At 39.3% G+C, this 24,097-nt stretch overlaps 1 protein-coding gene across 2 annotated transcripts in view; it reads left to right on the top strand.

The window, feature by feature from the left end:
- The first annotated feature begins 973 nt into the window (after positions 1-973).
- LOC131061246 (peptidyl-prolyl cis-trans isomerase FKBP16-3, chloroplastic) overlaps positions 974-24,097 on the top strand; it is a 283,352-nt gene continuing 260,228 nt past the window's right edge. Inside the window, exons 1-2 of one of the 2 annotated variants that reach the window (XM_057995165.2) lie at positions 974-1,213; positions 21,477-21,781. In XM_057995165.2, coding sequence (XP_057851148.1) covers positions 1,183-1,213; positions 21,477-21,781 — 336 coding nt within the window. In that variant the 5' untranslated portion in view covers positions 974-1,182. The remainder of the gene's footprint in view (positions 1,214-21,476; positions 21,782-24,097) is intronic. The other variant, XM_057995808.2, reaches the window with a different exon arrangement.

The raw sequence follows: 24,097 nt of genomic DNA on the forward strand, positions 1-24,097 counted from the left end.
ATTCTTGAGGAAAAATTATTGTTTGATAAGAAATAGCAGCAAGTCTTTGAGCTTGCATTAGTTCTTGTCTTTGTGTTGAAAGAATAGATTATTCCAGTCTTTGAGCTGTTGTCTTTTATTCGTTGTAAAATTTAGTATAGCAAAGGGTAGATAGGACTTCCAATAGTCAAGTCTTTCAGCTTGATATTGTTGTCCCGTCCCGAAGGAAGTGACGGGAGTTTTTGAACTTTTAGGAAACTTCATTTCCTTTCTCTCGTTTTCATTTGAAGTTGTTACCATTATTATACATTTTCTTGCTATCACTTTTCTAAGGAGAGAAAAGGATATAAGCTTCCTTGAAGAAAGAAGGAAGACTATTGTCCCATCCTGTTTTTATTTTAGTTTTAGATAGATAGGGGGAGTCTTCCCTTAATTAGGAGAGTTTCATACTCACAAACTGTGGTTGAAGCCACAATTTTGTTTGCTTTCACGAGTGTACAAAATTTTCAACAAACAGTACCACTCTAACCAAACAACTAAAAACCTTTGTCTCCAATTGTTCATACATGTATGAATTTTTATAGTGCTTGAACTTGTTGTCAATATTCTTTCTCTTCCACTCAAGACGAGTGATCTAAATGCTTGTACTCAACACTTGCTTGAGGATTTGTGAACTTTAGGTGCTCCTTTTATCATTGCAAACATTCAATATAAAGTTCTAAAAATAAGACTTATTTTCCCTCCAATAATAAACAACTTCCTTGTCATACATATAAGAACTTATAATCACAACTCCACACACATCCATATACAAACCATTTAAAACCACTTCATTAAAAAACCTTTGAATTACCCCAAACTTCAATCTAAATTATTTATTAATTAATAAACATGCTCATACATACCCAATTAAACTTTATAAAATAATTACATCACTCAAATCATTTCATTTCGAAGTGTAGAGCAATAATCCCTCGTATATCTTATCTATCCTGAACCTCTAGGCGAACCCCAAAAAGTTCCTTCAATAAATCATTCGTCGCATTCCCCGCCAAATAATTTCCAAAACAAAAGATGGATTACGAATGAGCGAAATATTTTTAGCCAAAATCCTAGCCCATAAAGGATGAGGGAACCCATTTCATTTATAGACCTTATCCATACGCAAAACAGCAAAAACAGTGAAGTACTGAGCTGCGCCCTATGGCAATGGCTGCATCTATCATTCCCTTGGGTAAGTTTAAAAACACACAATTTATCTACTTACAGTTAAGAATTTCAATTTTAAATTTCTCCGCATAATTAATTTCCATGGTCTCATTCTTGCATCCTAATTGCCAGAAAACCATGTGAGCTGATGGTGGTTTCATTTAGAAATGTTATGGACAGGAAAATATTAAATATTAGACAATGACAGAGTCTTTGGAAGAAAATAGTTGTTAAAATGAAGGGCCTTTTACATTTGCAGACCTTGAACCTGATTGAATCCATTTATAATGAATCCTTATTATTAACAGATAAATTGAATTAAAAAAAAATCCCCAATCCTGGTGAGTTTATTGCCGTAACTCACATTAAGTGAATGGAATTCGCTGTGTTCTGTTTTAATTGGAAACGATATCTGATTTTATTTGATGAAATTGGTTCTGCGGGCTTACGTCGAAGTCGTCATCATGGCAATAGCACTGCCTTGCCAACAGACTATGGCGTTCTAGTAATCTGACAAATCAAGTATAGCTGTACCTTGAAGCTATTCAATGAAAACAAGTTGTAGAAGGTTGAAGGAGAGTGTTAATGTGGAATGGAGGTCCATCATATGCATGTAAATTATTGACATCATATACATATCAACGACTTGCTAGATTGGTTTGACAAGGAATGAGATTGCAATAATTGTGATGTTAGTACTAGAGAGAGGAAGAGGACGCTAACGCATCATTCAGGGGAGTTGCATCCCAAAGCCTGCTTCGTGATTTGCAATTTTTTTGGTGTGGGTAAATCTTCTCTTTCTCACAATTGAGATTATATCTATGCGTGCAATTGACCAAAGTAATCTAATATAATTACATGGTCAGAAATGGCAGTCCATAAGAGCACCCAGACCCCTATATGGTTGGTCTTAACTTAATTATTTGGCACTGATAAAGACCCTCTATTCTATGTACAATTTTTACCAAACACAAACAGATCATATCGTCAAACTTGATTTTCGTGGAGAATGGTTGTGGTTTACACATTGATAGTGCTTGAATGGCTTCAAAGGATATGAAAGGCAGTCATCAAATGGAATGATCTTGAATATAAGGAAGCGACAATAGTAATCAGGCCAGTGTCCAATCTGCATAGAGCAGATGGATGTCAACCATGCTTGGAACTGAGAAGCCCTTAACCCACATAGAGTTTGACAATGTTTATAGCAGAGTTTATATCAATATGGTGTAGTTTTCCTAACTCGTGTACTTTAGTCCTGGCAATTCCTCGTATTGCACAGCTGGTGCTTACTGGTTTTAGATCATTATACAGAGCACACACTAGGAAAAAACAGCTTCCTTAGTCCTGGCAATTACTCGTATTACATAGCTGGTGCTTACTGGCTTTAGATCATTATACAAAGCACACACTAGGAAAAAACAGCTTCCAAGAGCCTAGGGGATGATTTATTCTATTCCTTATAATTTGAATTTAGTAATGGGATGATGTATACATCACATGTTTGTTTGTGTCTACCTATTGCATATAAATGAAATAGTGAGAGAACAATTCTCAAGTTAATATATTACTTGATATCACTTCCCTCAATGCTATTCCGTCTCACTGAATTAAAAAAATGACATGTTATCATTCTTATTTAAAAAAGTCTTGAAAATTTCATGTTCCTATAGACAGAAATGGTTAAGTATGACCACCTCAAACCTCGAGCAACACGAGCAAACCATATATTTAAGATGCTTCTGTTATAGCCATAGGTCAGCTCACATATATGATCACTATAAATAAGAAATATTAATGAAGTTAAGAGAGAAAATAATGAAAAATAAAATTGATTGTTTTACCAACTTGCATGTCCAACTATGCCAAGGTTAGGGAGCCAAAAAACGCAGCAACTAGGAATCTTCAACAAGGAACCACATATTATGCCAGAACTGCAACACCACTGAAGCACTAGAGAACACACTGCTAGAAGCTGAATCCATGTTCTGTAACACCTCAACTAAATGTGTAGCATGTGCTATAGGTGATCAAAGAAATGTTGATCACAACATCCAAGAATAGAGCTACATGAATGAGTGACATGAGGTGTTGAAGGCGCTTAGATTGAGTGAAACAGCCACAAAAGCATTTGAGATTACCAAAAACAATTATTGCATTTGTGTGTTTCGTTTTTTTTTTTTTCAATTTTGATAACGACAAGTGACCGTTGGCAAGCCAGTTTTCAATCACTCACTGCTTAGTGGCGCTGTAAAAATAGTTTTCACCACTAAGAATTTATTTCAACTACAATCTGCTAGAAACTGGTTTTCAAATTATAGTTGTCTAACAACGCCCGAAGGTTTTCATTGTTAGAACTTATTGCTTTTTTTTTTTTTTCATTTTCATTTTTTTCAAATTTTTTTATTTTGCAAAACTGCATATAATGACCACAGAATATGAAACTCTCATATGGATTGAAAATGATACCATCCAAAGCATAGAGTTCCATCAGAATCCCTTCAATGAATGTCACTACTAAAACTGGTTGCATGTAGAACTTGAAAGGATGACCAATGGCCACAAGAAATATACCTCATGAAGAGTGACCATGTATAACAAGATTGCATAATATGATCCCATTAAGTGCATGCCACCATATCTGAAAGCTGACTGTAGAAGTTTGGAATACATGCTCAAGCACTTGGTTGAAAGAATTACGAGAAGCAATTTTCCAAAGAGAAGGCAATGTAGTGAAAGACCAATGGTAGTCTCTCAATTGATTCATATAGCTTTAGATAGGCGGATGAATCAATCCTTATGATGAAGTGTACAAATCTGCATTAAAATATGTGCAAGCTCTTTGTAAGGCCTCCATAGTTCTTCAAATTGTCTCTTGATGTTTGACTTGCAAATGATTAAAGCCAAGAACATGGTACTATGAGATCCATGATTACATCAAGTTGCATTTTGTCCTCCACATGATCTAGCATCGAGGATGGCAAAAGAGAGAATGTCTGTCCATTAATGTGAAACACTTTGGCACAAAAATCCTCTTGTGATCCACAAGAGTGAAGCACAAAATAAACTTGCTTTCAACCATCTAGTGAGCAATGCCGAGAAAGTGTGTCTTGGATACCCATGTAGAGAAGCATCTTTAATTGGTACTGGTGTAAAGATGTTGAGGAACTACAATGAGAAACCTGTAACCATGTTCTCAAGACCAAGCATATCAAGTATAGTAATGTACAATATTATCCATTTAATAACTTTACCATTATAATCAATTGATTGATTGGAAAATAAATGGTAGAGTTATATATATGAATAAATATTCAATAAGAAAATGGATGAATGACAATTAATTCTTGTGTAAACATAATAGAAATGAAATGCTAATCAACACAAGAATGCGTGCCTTGATTTTGTCCAAAGCTCAGAAATGTGGTTGTATAAGAGGCACTAATGAAGACATCAACCAATAATTTCCAAAATTCAAGGGATTTCCTTTCCCCCCTAACTCATACCACAAAAGCATGAAGGCATTAGGATAATCAAAGGAATCAAGAAATACAATGATATAATAACACCTTGAGCCTCTTTTTGCAATGAATGCTCATCTTAAGATAAAGAATCAAGAATGACAAAGATACAAATATTAATGCCTTGATCCTTGTCAATGAACAATCATTATTGTGTATCAGTATATCATTGTAGTAACATATCCGTGTCAATGTTTAGTATAGTCATTAATGCATTCGAACCCATCTAATTGTGCTTGAGAATAAAAGCAATTATTGGTGGGCCTAAATCAATGAATATGTGAGGAATTAGCATTTTGACCATAGGCCTCCAAAGATCTATATAGTTGAGTATAAAAATAGTAATAGATAGATCTTGTAGGATTTTATTGTGTATATTATACAACTCTTGAATCATTAAGGCATATAGCTCACCATTGCTTATTTCATGATTAATTTCAACACACATTTATCATTTCAATGATAAAATCAGAATCATATTGAATTGTTGCCGTACGTGTGTGAATTAATTCTAAAAGTTGTGATTCATTAAGTAGATAAGAAGAACTAAATTGATTATCTTTTAGTTGATCATATTGTTCTTCTAATTCAGTTAAACCAAAATCACATCCTTTACTGGTATGAATAGATTGCCATTGTGATTCACCAATTTCAAGCACATTAGCAGAATGTAAAGGGATCATTAAAATCTCATGATTATATGCAGTTTGAACTACCTTATTAGATAATAATAATTTATTAGGAATTGCAATTTCCCTTGGTGGATATGTTGGAGTGGATGGTGGATGAAATGAATGGGATAATGACAATGGTAAAAGCTGTGTTGGATGTAGAGTGGGTGGGATGGAGTAGGATGAGCATAATGGAGGTGGTAATAATGGATATAGTAATTGTTGTGAGCATGGTTGAAAAACTCTGCAATTTTTTAGTAGACTTGCGAGCCATATTCGGCTGCGAGTCACTCGCTACAAAACTCGCGGATGAGTTTTGCCCTAGGTAGAATTTCGTTTAAACAAGCACAACCTAAATTCGATCCTTATCTAAGTCACAAGGTTCGAATTCGACAGCCATGAAATTCGGATGAAATTCGACAAGGGAAAAATTCAAAAAAAAAAATCGGATAAAATTCGCCTCATATAATTTTGTTTATTTTTAAATATATGTATACTTCTAATAAATTATAAGTATGCAGACACCTGCGAAAATTTGACAGCGACCCTTGTTGCAGACACCTGCGAAAATCCGACGGCGACCTAGTAGATACCCGCGACACCCGCGAAAAATCCGACTGCAACCTAGTTGCAGTTGCAGACACCCGCTACCCAATAGATACCCGTGAATTGACCAGCTGAGTTGTGTGTTTAGAGGCAAATAGCAGTGCTTTATAGAAAAAATCCGCCGAAAGTTTTCAATAAAAAAACCCTAAACGCATTTAAGAAACCCTAGAAAAATGCTTTTTAAATTTTAACTTTAATAAAAAAAAATGACGCCCTAACCGTACAAATTTATGGCCGAATTTGAACGATTTTTTAATGAAAGTTTGAAATTCGATTAAATTCGAACCTCATCCATGGAAATCGCTGTATTCTGTGACTTAGATCCTTATTATGTGTTGAGCCTGGAGAAGTTATTTGCTGAGCTGGAGAATCCATTTGGCAGGTGAGAGGTGGTTGTTCTTACTATATATAAAATAGCTAAAGATAACAACTGTGAAATAATGGTTACAACAATATGAACAAATCCGCACCCCTTCCACTTAACACTTAGCCGCTAATGAGAGGAAATTTAAATTTCCTTGACTTTAAGGAAGTCTCTTGATAAGGGAGGTCTTAAATCTCCTTATATTTTTGAGGAAGAACTTTCAATAATTTCACCCAAACTTCTCAAAATCGCTCCTCAAAATTGCTAAGGCTAGGAGCGCACAAGATAGGGAAGGTTGAGATTTCCTTGTTTTTTTTACGGAAGTTTGTCAAATTCGTTGCTCAAAATTGCCAAGGCTTGGAGTGCTCAAAAAGGATCAAGGCTCAAATTTCACCCCCAAAATTGTTCAATTCCATTGCCTTAAAATTTCGTTCTCTAAGATTTTATTTCCTTCAAAATTGACTCTTGAAATTTTTCTCAAGAGTGGAGAAAGGAAATTTCCAAATTGCTCACTATGACCTCTTCTTGACATGACAAAATTTTGACAACTCTAGCAAAACAATCGACAATATTGGCAACATATCTACAAATTTGACAACATTTGACAAAATTGTCAATGTTACGTGTTGGCCTCTACCTTGCAATCGTGATGACCCTTCACCTTGGCTAGCTCAATGTGCAAACTTCCGAAAGTGAAATGCTCTAGAAATTGAAAATTATAGCCAAACTAACAAAACCCTAGAACAACTAAACACCTAGGCATAAAAAAAGGGGGTCTCCATTTGCAATGGGGCGATGTGTGGAAAAAGGTCACAATAGGATCAACATCCTTGACATTCTAATTTGGATATGGATTATTTTTTTTTTCGTCAATTGCCTCTCCCATATCCTACCCCTCGACCTGTTTGGCACCTAGGAAAAATATTTATTGCACCAAAAACAAGGCCATTTATGTGCACTTTTGAGTCAATCTTTTGTGCTTCTTCATATGAATGGTCTCAAATGTGCTCCAATTAAGCAAAGTTCCACGAAGTTTCTTGACAAGGGGACAGGGTAGTTGGGGCCTAAGTTTGGGAATGGAGGTGGGGGAGCAGTGCTGAAATACATAATACATATAGTACTTGAAAAATTAGTTTTAAAAAGATGTATAATTGTATAACCTTAAGGAATAGGTAAAGTTCAAAGTTTAAACACATTGTAGTGATTGCATTGAACTAGCAATAGTTTTTAAATTTTAATAGTAAGAATCAAAATAATAAAATATAGACATTGGAATGAGAATTTTCAAAATTTCATAATCATGATTCATAATTACAATCAACAATGTTCAAAGTTCAAGCTTCAAAAACAAAATAGTAAATACTAGATAGTAATCTGTAATACTAACGAGTAATGACTCATGACTCATGAGTCAATGGCTAATAATCTAGATTCTAGAGTCTAATCATTCCCAAGCTCCTTACCAATTTCCTCATGGCACAAAGTATTGGACCCCACATGCTCAAGCTCATCTATATCAATACCAACCAGCCTTGTTTGTGTAGCATCATCATCAATCTATGCTAGCTCATTTGGCTTTGCATCCCATTTGGCTGTTGGACTCTCCTTGTACGTAAGTGTGTTGTGGTCAATGAGACGCAAGGCACTATGTATTGCCACAAGCTTCTCTGCCCTCCTAGAAGAAAGCCTGTTCCTCTTAATAGAGTGGATTATGCTATAAGTAGACTAGTTCCTCTCAACATAATAAGAACTAGAAACCTAGGACAACAAGTGAATGGCTAGAGTAGTTGTCAAAGATGTAGGCCCATGCATAGTCCACAACATGGGGTCCTTTGACATAATCTCTAGATCTATCTTGATTCCTTTGAATATCCCCAAAGAGTGGCAAATTTTGTCTACTCAATACAAATCTGGCTAGCCTCTATAGGATCATACATTTTGTCAATTGCCTTCATGAATCCATCCTTCACCTCAAGATCCTCTATAGGTGTAATTCTGTCTGGCCTTTGCACATACCAGTTTGGGTTCAATGCACAGGCAACCATGTGTTAGGAGTGTTGAGCTTCTCCCATCTACATTGAATGATCGACTGAATATGCTTGGTGTGAATTGCAATGTGGGGTCCTCCTCTCACACAACATCATTTATTTGACCAAGCATAGAATCAATGCACTCACACACCTCTCTAAGAGAAAGTGCATCAAAATCCCCATCTCTAATAATTTTGAGGATTGGAATAATGATGGGGAATATATATTTGGCATTAGCCCAAAAGACATTATTCTTCACCACCTCCTTCACCTTCAACCCCTGTTGTGTCTTCGACTCAAACCACCGGTTCCATTCTACTGTCATAACCATTAGTTGCAATGCCTCTTGCAACTCAAGCATCCTCTCCAAGAGAGTAAAGTATGTGGCATACTGAGTTTCTACAGGTTTCAGGAATTCCTTCTTGGAGAAGGACTTGAAGAGTGCATGTGAAGTGTGGTGGTTGCAGATAAACATCTGTACATCTCTAGCATCATTGACAATTGTTTTGATCCAGCTGATTTTACCATGTCCTTGAGTGCATTATTCATGCCATGCACACAAGGAGTCCACCAAATATGTCTATAGACTGCCTCAATCAACTTCCTTGCAGCTCTGCACACATGGGCCACATCTGTCTTTACCTACACCACATTTTGCGGCCCAACCTCCTCTATAACATCCTTGAGGATTTGGAACTGAAAATGAGCATCCTTGCTATGCCCTGAACAATCAATAGCCCCAAGGAAATAAGGGCCTGCTGTAGATGCAACCATAATATTGATAAGTGGATGATGCCTAATGTCTGTCCACCCATCCATGACTACATTTCAACCACTTGTGACGTAGGTTCTCTTCATATTCTCCATCAAAATATTAAGCTTGGAATAGTTCTGATCCAAGATTGTTGTCCTCAATTTAGTCTCACTAGGTGGCACATATGATGGTCCTGCCCTTATTATCTTTGACACAACTTCCTTTTAATAAGGTGAGCGAGCCACATGGAATGGAATGCCATTGGTAAAGAAGAATTTGCCAATGGCGTCATCTGCATTATCCTTTGCTTGCACATTGAACAAAAGTGCCAATGGTTGTGAAGATGGACTAGTCATCTTACATTTTCTCGTAGGCTCTGCTGCCCTTGAATTGGATGGATTTGGTGGCCTTAGACTTTGCAAAGTAGAAATAGAAACTATAGAAATCTGAATAGCCCTACTCCTTTGTGGCGAAGTAGCAGATACAGGTACTTCATCTTTATTACGACCCCATAATTTTAATATTTCAGACTTGTACTCAAGTTCCCTTCCACCTTTTTGCATACATCTACACCTTTGCCTCAAACAAGAAGGAAGTGAGAATTAGTTCTAGTAGTGTTGGCAAACCATTCAAGACTACACATATGGAACTTCCACTTTCTGTGACCCCAGCTGTTCGAGGCTTTGCTGGTACCTTAGATACAAATTGTTTTAAAGGTGATTATGGATCAATGGGTGTTGGCGGCATTATTGTACACGGGAATAACATTAGTTAATTATGTGTAATTGTTTTGGTTAGTTGGCAACCGAGGGGTGGAAGTTGCGGTGCGACGATTGGCGCTCCCACCCCCTCGGTACCCTTTTATACTTCGGAATGTAACTTGTAACATACACTGATTATGAATGGAACATCTGATATACTTTGTCTGATAATTACGGCATTATTCTGCGTTATGTTCTTTATGTCTTAAGTTATTCACCCGAGAGGGCAAACATTTGGTGTCGTTGCCTAGACGAACTCGAGAACGGAAGACACGGATGGTGCATAGACACAATGGGCCTACCCGTTGGTGAAGTAAACCCGAAGGCCGACGACGCGTGGACAGAACTTTACACAGGAGAAGACACGGCAACGCGAGAATTTTCAATTTTGCTCCAGGTAGCCATTCAGACATACGTTCGACGAGAAGCGGCGGAGGCAGAAATCCCACCAAGTGCCGTGTGGACAGCGCTGGAGGTTAGCCTGGCAGGAAACCGGTTAATGAACCACCTCCCCCGGCTGCTTGCACAGGCATCACTGGCACAGCAGGCCCACCTGGAGGAGATTGCCCAGGAGGAGCGACGACAACAAATCCTGCAACGCTACGAAGAGAACAGCGGACGGGAAACGGAAAGAAATGGCGCCAGGCCAGGAGGGAATTGAACCGTGAACTTCTTATTTTCAAATAAAAGTGTCATTGACACGAGTTGTACTTGAGCAGATGAATTAATAAAGACATGTTTTGATTTAAGAATTGAAAGTTATGGAGATGTGTGACAATTAATGCCAAACCTATTGAATAAAGATAGGAATAGAAAACCGGAAACGAACGAGTGGGAGGCCGCGTAGAGGGCTTTGATTCTGGAGCAGCAAGTAGAACGTAGACGGAGGCTGAGGCAACTTGCCGAAGGACGACCTGTCGAAGGGGGGCCCGAGGGGAACCAAGGAGGTGTCGCGGAAGGTGCAGAGGCCGACGGAAATTTCTACGTGTCGCCAGATCATCGTAGGACGCGGAGCTACGAAGAATTTCTAGAAGAAACAAGGTTAGACTCGGGATCAGTTTAGGAACTTATCCCTTACGCCACGGAGTGAAGATCACCAACGGGAAGCAGGAGTAGGAACGTGTTAGAACAAAGGGGAGGGCAACAGTGCGGATGTAGGTGCCACACGCGACAGGCAAAACACCGTACCTCCAGGACACACCACCAACACTACCGGAGGTAGCAGCACAAGGCCGCAGACACAGACACAACCGCCTCCAGGAATACGACCAGGGATGGCGAGCAAACAAAAATTACCAAAGTTCACAGGGGACGGCAAGGAAGACCCCTTACGGCACTGCCGTACATGTGAAACCATTTGGTCTGCCAACGGAGTAACAGACCAGGATGACTGGGTACAACCGTTTCCAGCCACGTTACGTGGAGTCGCCATAGATTGGTACTCCGATGTAGATAAGCAAAAAGTGGCCACATGGGCTACCCTACAGAAGGAATTCACGGAGGAGTTTCGGTTGCTCCGTGATGACAACGAAATTGTAACAGAGATATACAGTACCAAGCAAGGTACTAAGGAGACAGTACGGGCATACAGTCGGAGGCTGAAAGAACTCTTGGGTAAAATGGAGAGCCAGCCGGCTGAGGGCTTAAAAAAACGATGGTTTGTGGAAGGATTGAAATCCTCCCTACGGAAAAAAATGAAGATTGTACCCACCACGCCGCACACCGCCGAGGAAAGGAAGAAGACACCACGCCGCACACCGCCAAGGAAAGGAAGAAGCCACCACGCCGCACACTGCACAGCCCGACCTTGGCAATAAAACCCCGCGGAGGAAGAAGACACCGAACACCGCCGAAGGCACACCACGCGACGCGAAGGGTAAAGGGAGAGGCACCACGCACCGCATGGACCAATCAACACGCGCAGCAGCCACAACAGGAAAATAGGGGGAGACCAAGCAGCACAATCCGCACGCAGCCACGCCGAAAGACACCACACAGGCCACTCATAGGGGAGAAAAAGAAGAAGCAGCCGCACGGCGGCAGCCAAAAAAAGAGGGCCGTTACGAAGGGTAGACTTTTTCTAAACAAATCAGTTACAGGGAGATCGATGGATTCAGCAGGGAAGAGGAGTTGGAAGAAACAGCTGCACGCTTCTTCCAGTACTAGCCAGAGGGATAGGGGTAGCAATATCAGGGTTTTAGCTTCAGGAGTGCGTGTTGCAGGCGGCACCATGGATACCAGCACCCGGCAAAAACAAAAACAGAAAGCACCACAGGCTGCTGCAAGTGCTAAAAACACAGTGACGCCACAGAATGTTACTTTCGAGGGCTTGAATGGATTCGAATGTCGAAAATGGTGGCAGGACACCCTCGATAATGACCTGGTAAAGCAAAACCTCCGGAAGGCACAAGTAGAGTGGGCTATTCGGATGCCCGTGTTCCCTATCCGGGAGTACGAGGGTGCCCTACGCTTCATGGTGGACACCTTCGACAGGCATACATGCACTAGCACGTTTGAATACCTCCGGAGGGATGTCACTATATCCTTCAAAGCAGGGGATTTCACGAGGGTATTCGGCATTCCGGGCAGTCAGGGCAAGAAAATAGACTTGAAGGCCAAAAAGATGACACAGGAGGAGAAGGAGCGGTGGATTAAATTAGTCTCCCGGAATTTGACCACAGCAGAGTTGGACAGTGTGGCTAGAGCCACGAAGAGTCGCAGAATCCGTAAGACTTTTGTTGCGGGGGGCCCCTGGAGATGCATCATGGATGTTATCAAGAGCAGATTGACGGGGTCGGGAAGGGCGTCGGACATTGCCCTCCCTCAGATTATGCTGATGAATGGGCTGATGAATGGCATCATATATGACTGGGCAGCGTTACTGGCAGAGCGTATGTATGAGTTTTTGACGCTCCAGCATCGCACATTCTATATGCCTCATTACGCTATAGGGTTATTCCTGGAGGCCATGCGGGAAGTAGTGCCGGAGGACGAGTTGGAGGTACGGCCGTAGGGACCGTTGACAGCGGGAGAACCTCCAATAATGTATTGGAGGCACTTGGACATTGGGCACTCTTCCGCGAAGCGGAAACGGGCGGTGGATAGGGCCTCGGCCTCAGGGGAGCCTGACAGCGGGAGGGAGTCCAGCAGCACGGAGGAGTCGGAGGAGGAAGATGAGGAGGACGATAGCAGTCAAGCAACGGAGGAGCCTGTACGAGTCTGGTTTGCCCCACCTCTGTTACCGATGGGCACGACTGTGCCAGCATCTGGAGTAGGCGGCACCTGTATTCCGGCCTTCGGGCAGAGCCATACGCCTGTTACACTTGGTCCCCTCCAGCACGAGCACTAGGGAGCACCGTCGGGCCCAACCACAGCGGCACTTACCGAGGACATGGCAGAGTCAGGGACGGAGGAGTCACCGCCTCGAGTAGTGGTCGTTGAGGAGCAGGGGCCGACGAAGGTGGAGGATACCGAGCCTCACGTGCGGTTGGACGTTGTGGGTAGTGACGTTGTGGTGACTGTTTCTGCTTCGTTGTTGGAGGAGCCGACGACAGCGACCCATCCCCCGGTCACGGAGATGCGGGCTGACCTCGAGGCTATGCAGAGCTAGCTCACATAGCGGTTTCAGATGACACTGGCACAGCCGGAAGGAGCTGTTGTATTCTCACCGTATCGAGAGACTAGAGCGGAGGTAGTCGACTTGGAGGACTCGTCAGGGGAGGCACATGGACTCACAATTGGGAACGAGGCAGGGGAGGTCGCCTCTGTTGGGCAGGCACCACGGGATGGTGCACCTTCGGTGGCGGAGGCAGTACCTTCACAACAGGATACAGTAGTTCCCGTTCCACCAGGGATTTCCCAGTCTTCGGCACAGACGGGGGAGGATGTTGAGACTTATCTCGTTGACATGGCTGATATGGTAACGAGGGGTAGGCGGGTGGTGGCCGCCGCCCAGACGCAAGCATTGCAGCAGGTGGTGGTGGAGCTAGAGCAGGTCCTACAGTTTATGGGGGTGGGCTGCCCGACAGCCTTTGCTACCTGCTTTGAGTCTCAGGGGTGGCCGACTACGGAGACAGAGGAGATGCTCCAGGCTTGGAGGCTACGTCAGCCCGTTGTGGAGAGTCGGGTGACGACAGTTGTCCTCGAGATCGAGCAGGTCTACCGGGATGCCTATTATACATTGAGGCGTACACAACAGGAGTCTACAGTCAGGGAGGCCGCCCGTGTAGCGTTGGAGAGGGAGGTGGCCAGTCAGCAGGCCTCATGGGCAGCCGAGAGGGCGCAGTTGTTGGCACAGCTAGAGATGGCCCGCACAGAGACGGCTGAGACCCAGGTAGCGAAGGCTGAGGTAGAGACTCGTCTAGCAGCCGAGTAGACACGGTTGGTCTGCGCGACGGAGTGTTGTCCTCATTTTTGTTTTCAAAAATGAAGGACCATTACATGAAATTTTTGTGAAAAAATGAAAAAATTTACTCTATGGCACGCTTCCCAAGGCAGAATTTTGACTAATCCTTGGACTGGCTTAATCCTCAGTCCATCCTCGAACTACGTTTCGAATTTCGTCAAATTCTGGGTTCGTTTGCTATGTCTTTCCTTCAGTCGGGTTTTAAAACCCCAACTGCAGGTGGAGAATTTTCTTCAAACTGCAAGTTTTAATGATATTCATTGTTTTGGTCTTTGTAGGGGAATTTTTGACCAATTACATGTGCACTTTTATTTCAAATATGTTACTTGTAATTTATTTTAAATTTCCCCTTTGTTGTTTTTATCTTTTTATTGTTTTTTGGTCATTTTTAGTTAAAATAGGGATTTTTTGGCTCAACTGCAAGTAAACTTGCAGTTTGGTCAAAAAACCCCTACTTTAATGGTTTTCACATGTAATAGGGATTTTAAATCTCCATTACATATGTGCAAGTAAACTTGCAGTTTGGTGAAAAAACCCCTACTTTAATGGTTTTTGCATGTAATAGGGATTTTAAATCCCCATTACATATGTGCAAGCAAGTATAACTTGTTGTAGGGATTTTATTTCCCATTTACAAGTATTTAAAACTTGCAGTTTGCTCCAAAAAACCCGATTTTGCCTTGTAAGTGAAAAAGTGACAATTTAAAACTTGCACTTTGGTCCAAAAAACCCGAATTGCAAGGAAAAACATGTTTTTTGAAGATTTTTAGCAAATTTTTGTGGAGATTTTTTGGGAGATAGAAGGCGTTTTGGATTCCTTCCTATTTCCATGCATTTTTAGACACCTTTCACGCCACATGGAGGTTAAGTTTGCTGGTTTTTAGGTTTATAACAGCAAACACGTTTTTGCTAAAAAACCACGTTTTTCTTCATTAAAAATGCCATGAATCAGCAATGTTATGAATCGTTTTGGCTTGGTATGCTAAGGTATTGAGGTTAGAAAGAGTCTTGGCCATTTTCCATGCCATTTCTCATGCATTTGCTGCCACGTTTTTCAGTTTTTGCCATTTTTTCAAAAACGTGGCTAGGGTTTTGGAATATGGTTAATTTCTTTTTAAGAGATATTCTTCTTTATTTCAAAGATTGATTATCTTTTGGAGAGGCATTTTCACATTGGAGCAAGGTAAGATTTATTTTCTTCTTGTTTCTTTTTTCTTGTTTTCTTGTTTTTTTCTTTCTAGTTGTAAATTTGTAAATGGTTGGTTCTTCCCCAGAAATCAGATTTTGTGAGAGAGATTTTCCCTTTTGTAAAGCAATTTTAGAATTGCATTGTTCTTCCCCATTTTCCCTCTTTACTTGTATTCGGGATTTTAAATTCCGATTACAAGTTGGATGAAAATCATTGTTCTTCCCTTACGGATAAAAGATTTAACCATCTTTTTTTTGAAATCCGGGTTGCAAGTTGAAAGTTCTTCCCATTTTTGCATTGCAAAGTTCCAAGTGATCTTCTTGAAATTCATTTTTACCTATCCGCTTCCAATTCTCTCATCCGTACATACCAATTCATCCACTCATTTCACACCTTCATTCATTTTCCCCATTTAAAGTCTACTTGCAGTCAGCCATCCAGAACCCGAAATTGGTCCAAAATGCACTCAAAAAACACTTGAAAATGAGTTTTAAAGGACCAATTACAAGTGCAAACTTGTAGTTACCCATTACACATATGAAGTTGCATGTTTGTTCCCACATTTGCAAGTTAATGCTCTTGTTTTTCCCACACATGTAATGCAGCTTCCAAAACCCGAAATTCACTTGTGAGCCCATTTTCGCATCAATTTATCCCTTCCCTTGTCAGTCTGGTTTGCACACACGATCTACCAAATCAATGGATTAAGGCATGGGCCTTATTTTGCAAGAAGATTTCAAGAATGAAGGATGATACAAAGAAGAGATACAACAACAATTCATGGTTGAGAGCATAGAATGCTTTCAAGACAAAGATGGTCATGACATGAAAAGAGGAAGGCAGCCCGTTCCCTCTTGAAAAGCTAGTATTACCCCAAGCAAGAAGACAAGGATGCAAGTTCCCGTTCCGGTTCAAGATGTCTTTACCAATCTAGAATACTTCAAGTTCTAGCATCCTGAAGCGACATGAAGATCATCAAAGACAAAGGATGATGCAGTTAGAGTCGTGTCTTTAGACACATGGAATAGTTTTAGTTATGCATTTGTAATTTCGTTTTGACAAGTTACATGTAAAAATATTTTTTGTAAAATGCAAGTTACACATTACTTGCACTTTTGTAATTACATGTAAGACAACTACAAGTTGTGTCCGATTAGGACTGTAGTTGGAATAAGTCTTAGTTAGTTGGAGTAACTCTTAGTTAGTTAATGAAGTCTCAGTTAGTTATTGAATGAGTCTTGGTGGTTGAGAGAATCTCTCAAGTTAGTTAGGATCCTCCCACCTTTTTCTCAAGGCTCCTCTTCTATAAATACTGGAGGAGTCTATTGTAATATTTATCTTTTGGAAAGCAAGCAAAAACTCTGCCAAATTTACAGCAAGAAGTCTTTGAGCTTATGTATGTGGATTGAAAGTTTTTGAAGAATAATAAAGAAGGATTACTCAAGTTTTGAGTCTTTGAGCTACATGTTTGGGTTTGAATCTTTTATTTCTTCTATGCAAAGTGTTTCTAAAGGAGCTTAGTCCAATCTGATTTGAAGTCTTTGAGCTGCAAGTAGAGAAGATTAATTAAAATAGGAAAATCTCTAGAAGGAGCAGCAAGTCTTTGAGCTTGCGTCTATTCTTGAGGAAAAGTTACTGTTTGATAAGAAATAGCAGCAAGTCTTTGAGCTTGCATTAGTTCTTGTCTTTGTGTTAAAAGAATAAATTATTCCAGTCTTTGAGCTGTTGTCGTTTATTCATTGTAAAATTTAGTATAGAAAAGGGTAGATAGGACTTCCAATAGTCAAGTCTTTGAGCTTGATATTGCTGTCCCGTCCCGAAGGAAGTGACGGAAGTCTTTGCGCTTTCAGGAAACTTCATTTCCTTTCTCTTATTTCACTTTAAAGTGGTTACTGCTGTTATTCAATCGCTATCCTTTTCTGTGAAGAGAAAAGGATATTGTCTTTCTTGAAAAAAGAAGAAAGGTTGCTGTCCCATCCCATTTTACTTTCCAAGTTGTAGTTAGATAGGGGGAGCCTTCCCTTAATTAGGAGAGTTTTTACTCATGTGCTGTGGTTGAAACCACAATTTTGTATATTTCCCCAAGTGTACAAAATTTTCAACCAACACGGAGGCAGTGGATACAAAAGAGAAGGAGTTGCTGGAAGCCGCACACATGGTGAAGACAGCTTTAGAGAAGGTACTGGTGGCAGAACGGGATGTGGCCGCACGTACTCAGTAGGTATATGAGCTCCGTGCCCGCTTGGCGACCCAGACACCGACATCTCACACTTCTGCTTCAGGGACGCTTTCTCAGCCCCCTCCCTAGTCTTTTAGATATATTGTATAGGTTGCATTATCTCCATTTTTGTAAGTCGCCTGGAGACGACTTTTCTTTTTGGGGGGGATGATGTTGGCGGCATTATTGTACACGGGAATAACATTAGTTAATTATGTGTAATTGTTTTGGTTAGTTGGCAACCGAGGGGTGGAAGTTGCGGTGCGACAGTTGGCGCTCGCACCGCCTCGGTACCCTTTTATACTTCGGAATGTAACTTGTAACATACACTGATTATGAATGGAACATCTGATATACTTTGTCTGATAATTACGGCATTATTCTGCGTTATGTTCTTTATGTCTTAAGTTATTCACCCGAGAGGGCAAACAATGGGGCCCTTGGTCCATTTTTGGAGGATTTTTGAGAAGGGCAGCCATAATTTCGACTCCCAATAGAATTTGTATCAGTTTGAGTATTACGCTCACCCCTCACTCCTTTTATGCCAGGATCATTAGATGATTCATTCGCACTTTGAATTTCTACTTCAACCTCTTGACTCTCATCCTCACTCATGCTGTAAGAGCTCATTATGATAATGATGTTGTAAGAAACAATGTTAAAAAAAATCGGAAAACCTATATGCTGCTGTTTTGAACAATTTTGAAGTAAACAATGAACATTGAAGTTTCGAGCAATGAATTTGAGTGCAACTATGCATTATTCAAGCAAGCAACAATGAATTTGAGTGCATTTTTCATAAACTTAAATGAATTTGAGTGCATTATTGCAGGGTTTTACTTTTACTTTTCAAGGTTTCAACTTCAAAATTCACTCTCAAATTTTCAAATTTCGTTGATTCATTGACATTCATAAATCTAAATGAAATCAGAAAATTGAACAATAGGAATGAAACTTGAACAACCTACCTTTAATCTTACTGCCCTCTTCCTCTTGCAACAATGAAATTGAAGAATCGGACTCCTCTTGGCTTGCCGATGTTCTCTCTCTTCAATCTCCTTCCAAGCTTCCACTTCAATCTCTCACACACTCTTCAATCTTCCTCTTCACTCTTCAACTAAGTTACTGATTCGGGTATGGGTACGGATACGGAAACGGGTACAAATTCGCGGGTACAACAATTTTTTTTCCCTTAGGTACAGGTATGGGTACGCCCGTACATATATATAGTTATTTATATATATTTATATTAATATATATATATATATTTCAAATTATAAATAATAAATTTAAAATAAATAATAATATAATATTATTTATATATTTACATTAATATATTATATATATATCTTAAATTATAAGTAATAAATATAAAATAAGTAACAAAATAATATTGATTTATTAATATATTTGAATATTTAATAAATTATAAAATTAAACATAGGCAGCTTAAAACAAATTATATATGTTAATTTTAAGTAACATTAATCGTGAAAGACAGGCAATTTAAAACAAATATGTGTATTAATCAAGTGGAGGCGGTCGATGGTAGAAGTAGATGAACAAACAAAGGAAGAAGACCGATGGATGCAGGAAGAAGTCCGACGGATGTAGGAAGAAGACTAACGTACATAGGGAAAAGACGGGTTTTTTTAGTTTTGGGATTTCCGCCAAATCCAGGACGATTCCAGGGCCGGACCAGACCCGGATGGAACTCAACCTCGGTTCTGGCCTCAAGCTGCCGAATCTGGTAATTGAGAGCTTCAAACAATGCAGCCACTAAGTTTTCAATTTTTGTGATTGAAAATGAGACTAAATGTCTCTTTTATAACTTTTAGGTGAGTCCTTGGGGGTTGGGGTCGATTTAGGGTTAGGGTTAGGCAAGTAGAAGTCACTTTTAATTTTCTTGTTTTAAAAAAAAAAACTAAACTTTTGCAGCAGTGCCTCAGGAAACTTGGGTGCATCCCTTGTATTGTCGAGGGGCGTTTGGGAGTCTTGGGGATGTCCTAGTGTTCACTACGTGTGCCTCTTCCAAAGAAATGCCTTGAAATGTCTCCCCCAACGAGGAAATGTCCCAAAAATGTGGCCAGGTATGCGGTGGTGGTGGAGGGTCGGCGGGGGGAGTTCCCTTGGTGTCCCCACATCTTGGGGACGTCCCCATCTCAGAGATGTCTATATTTTCTAGGGGGACATGTCCCCGTGGAACACTGCAATTAAGATCACACTCAAAAGCACTATAGAGATGGGCATAATGTAGATGGCAAGAGATTGAAGATTAGGTGTTTTTCCACTATAATCTTCCCACTGCAAATTTGTAAGAACAACATTTATAACATTGTAAGTAACTTAGTAAGCTTAAAGAAAGATAAGCTAAACTTAAACATTAAACCTAAGTCTTAGTTAACAAATGTCTTTTTCCTTTTTTGTGAAGTCATTTTCCTTCATAGAGTTTAAGAAAGAAAACCTTCCCTTCATACCCTTATATATTTACAATTCATATGAAATCATCTTTAAGGTCTTTATCAAGGATCATCCTCTCTATGTGTGTGTTGAGGCCATCCATAACTTTCTTATCTGCTTTGAATTAATTGAGAAGAAAAACTTTGGATTATAGAAGTAAGCAACATCACTAATGTATTGGTGGAGTTGTTTGTTCCACCTATGATCAATGATGCATTAAATGGATTCATATCTTGATTTATTTGACCCATACAAATGCTGGATGGCCTCCTTGGCTTTATTCTCCTCATACAAAGCAAGTAGAGTGTTAACCGCTTGTGTAACCTTAGGCTACACGACATTACATAGCTGAACATCTTGGTCAACAATCCATGCAAGGTGAAATTTGAGGTGATTGATGCCTCCTCTCATACACACTCACCATAATTGCATACCAGCATTCCTTTTGCTGTATCTGTTGTGCAATGCTTCCAAGTGGGTTCCTTAGCCTTGCCACCACTTTCGTCACTTGCCAATGCCATTTCTCTATCCAAAAATAAAACCCTAGTGGAAAAGAAAAACAGAGAGTCAAACATTGAACAACATAAACCCTAGCAGGTAGATAGAAATAATGAAGAGTCTGAAATAAAATAAAAAATAAAATGACAAACATTAGAATGGAAGAAAATGACAAAAAACAGAAAAACTATTACATACTTTTCAAATGCAGTTGATAAATTTGCTAACTCAGTCCATGGTTACTCAGAATCTGACAAAATCACCTGAAAACAAACACAACCTGCTCAATGTGTTGATAGATTGAAAGGTCGAAGGTGAAAGTGTGAAAAAATGACATGTTAGGTTTTTATGGCCAGACTGTCATGTGGGCAATTTCTTCATCAAACTAATAAGAGCTTGGTGAATTTTCTGGCAAGTTACTTGGAAGTCTGTACTCAATTACAATTACTCTTAAGTTGGTGAGTAAATTGCTGATTTTTTATTCTATGGTTTGTAGAATTACTGTGATGAAAAGTTCAACTAAAATCACTGGCAAGTTATGCCATAGCATTGTCTATGGAAACATCAGAAAGGAGCGATGAAAAATGAAATTTTGTTGTAATTTCAATGCTTAACTAATTTGTTACTAGTTTTTCTGAGACATTGAAGGCTTTACTATTTGTATGAGATTTTTCTTCTCTCAAATTCAAATTATGTGTTTGTTTGTGCGCTGTCTTCTTAATATATTGCAAGTACTTTTAGTTACTGATCTATCCTATATTAGCTAATATTGGCAAATTGTTTCTGTGATGTGATTGTTTTGACCTTCTAGGAGCAGGTCTGGTTTATGAAATGAAATTTAAACGGCTTAGAAAAACAACATTACAAAAAACAAGGCAGTATCTGGTGGGGCTGTGCTTAGATTCTGAGCCTCGGTATAAAAAGATTATTGCTCAAAGTTGTTATGCAGATGCCAATGCTGGCATTATAGATCGAAGATATGCAATCCGATTTATTGGATTAACAGCTGGACATTTCTTTAATCTTTCTCTGATGCATGATGCTAGAGGAGCTGGTTTGCCTCCTGAGGAAAAAGCAAAGTTATGTGATGCTACATGTGAGAAAGAACTTGAAAATGTATGGTGAGATTACAAGGACCTTGGACCAGCTCTCTTTGATTTCTAGGCTTGATTTTTCTTTCTGAAGGACAGTTAATTGTCTTGCTTGTACCCTGAATACTGGGATGCCTGGTTTCAATTTGTTCATATCTTCACACTTATTCCAATTTTTTCCATCTCCATTTGTTTCAAGAGAGTTGCAATGTAATGAACAAATACAATATCTTGTCACGTGTGCATGTTTGAGCGCTTTATGCACGATCACACTCTCTGAAATGTGAAGTTATGAGATAGTATTTGTGTTTAAGAAAGTTAACATTGTATACTTGTAAAGTATGAATGTAGTATTTTTTGTCGTTGCCAAGTGAGACTTCAATTCGGTATGAGAGCCCCTGTAGAATCCCACAAGGAGATTTTTTCCTATTTACCTTATAAATTATTTGATGAGGGGTACATACCCAACACCTTCTAGATTTGAATCTATGCATGGAGCACACAAGCCTTCACAAAGAGGCCAACTTGGTATAATTCCCAGATTTTTGGGTGTCCAGAATAATAAGTTCTTATATCTTTGGGGTTCTTTGTCTCAAATCAGAGGTTAGAAATAATTCATGCCAATTGTCAAACACCATTGGAGCATTTGTTGACTTCAAATCAGTTGAAGTTGTTAATAAATTGAGTCTGGGTTTGTTTTCCCCTTAAAACTAGAATTTTGGTGAAACATTGCAGTATCCAGCAACATTATTGGGATCTCAAATTGGATATAAATCTTAGGAATAACTTTCTGGTTAGAAAAATGCCGTTGATTGCAGGATTAAATGCATACTGTATTTATGAGAACAGATAGATTAAGAGGATTACTTTTGACGTGATTCTTTACAAAGCTGGTTTTCAGGGATTTCCTTTTCAACAAGTAGCCAAATCTCTACATTGAGGCCATGCTATAAAATTTATAATGATCACAGATGACTTACATAGCTGTAGTGTTCTAATGGGATTTGGAGGAAGTATCAATGTTATTGTTCTTGACTTTGAACCAGTCAAATCCCAGCTTCTCTTATACGTAGTGTTGTTTATTGGTTCATCCTTTTTGCTTCTGCTAAAATTGGTTTTGTGGTCCAAATTCAAAACCTTCCAAAGTTTCAGTATGAAATGTTATTCTTTTATTTTTCCTTTGGAGAAATGTTTGCCTTTTGTTTCTAAAGGTCAATGACTTGTTAGAAGGGACCCACAAAAATTCCATGACCATAGAGTTTAAAAAGTATTAGCAACAAACTTCTAGAGCTTTTCTTGTTTATTTTGCTATTTTTGTCTCTTAGTAGTTGGAACTTTGGCAAGCATAAAAGCTATCTTATCATTTGCATTCATAAGCTTCATGCACAATAACGTATAAAATTGGGCATGTGAAAGAATAATATGTAGGACTCACTCAATGTCTTTTTTTTTGCAATTCTTCATGATGGTTTGATTGTTTTTTCCTTTTCTTGTGGCATCACAACACATCTTCCCTTTTTATAATAGGGAACTCCCAAAATTGAGTGGATAACCAATACACATGAAAGGTTTCCTTGTATCTTGTTTTCTGAATAAAATAAATAGCATAGAGCCTTATTGTATGCCATGCCTCTTTGCTACTGTCTCTTATGATCTAAGTTACATCTAAAGGGGTCCTTGCTAAGATAGAGAAGCAAAGGAAAGAATATTAAATTTTGTTGCTATTATACCCAAAAAAATCTGTGTCAATAGAATAGTTGATAATGATGAGCAGAATTAGGAATAGAATGTGGGAGGACAGAGGAATGCTATTCCCATTCCTCTGATATTGTTTGCAACTCCTGATTTTGAAGATAGCCCAAGAAGATAAGACCTTTCTTTGTCAATTATTTTTCCAAAATTACATAGTAAGTCTCTCAGCTTGCTCGGAGTTGCAAAGAAAGTCCGAACAGACCTTGATGCTATGACCTATGCATTGTGTGACATCTCTTTTTTCGACTGAAGATATATTATGGATAGATTAGAAGCCCTTTCACTTCCAATTATATAATATTTCTTTAGTTCCGGGCATTCAAAATTTGCCATTAGATTAGAATTTGGCACATTGTGCCTCATTATACTACCCTTTCTAATCATTTTCTTGCAATAAGAGTAACTTGCCTTTAAATACCTGTTATACCAAGACATTTATCCCTTGGGAGAGTACAACTGGCCCAAGCCATTACCAATAACCTTTCCATGCTCCCTTGTTTACCATACTGAAAAAGTTGAGTATTAAATGTTCCATGTGGCTAGGATTTTGTTCACAATAGCAAATTTTCCAATTAATGGGAGATCTTGA

This window comes from Cryptomeria japonica, chromosome 3, assembly GCF_030272615.1.
Source record: "Cryptomeria japonica chromosome 3, Sugi_1.0, whole genome shotgun sequence".
NCBI lineage: Eukaryota > Viridiplantae > Streptophyta > Pinopsida > Cupressales > Cupressaceae > Cryptomeria > Cryptomeria japonica.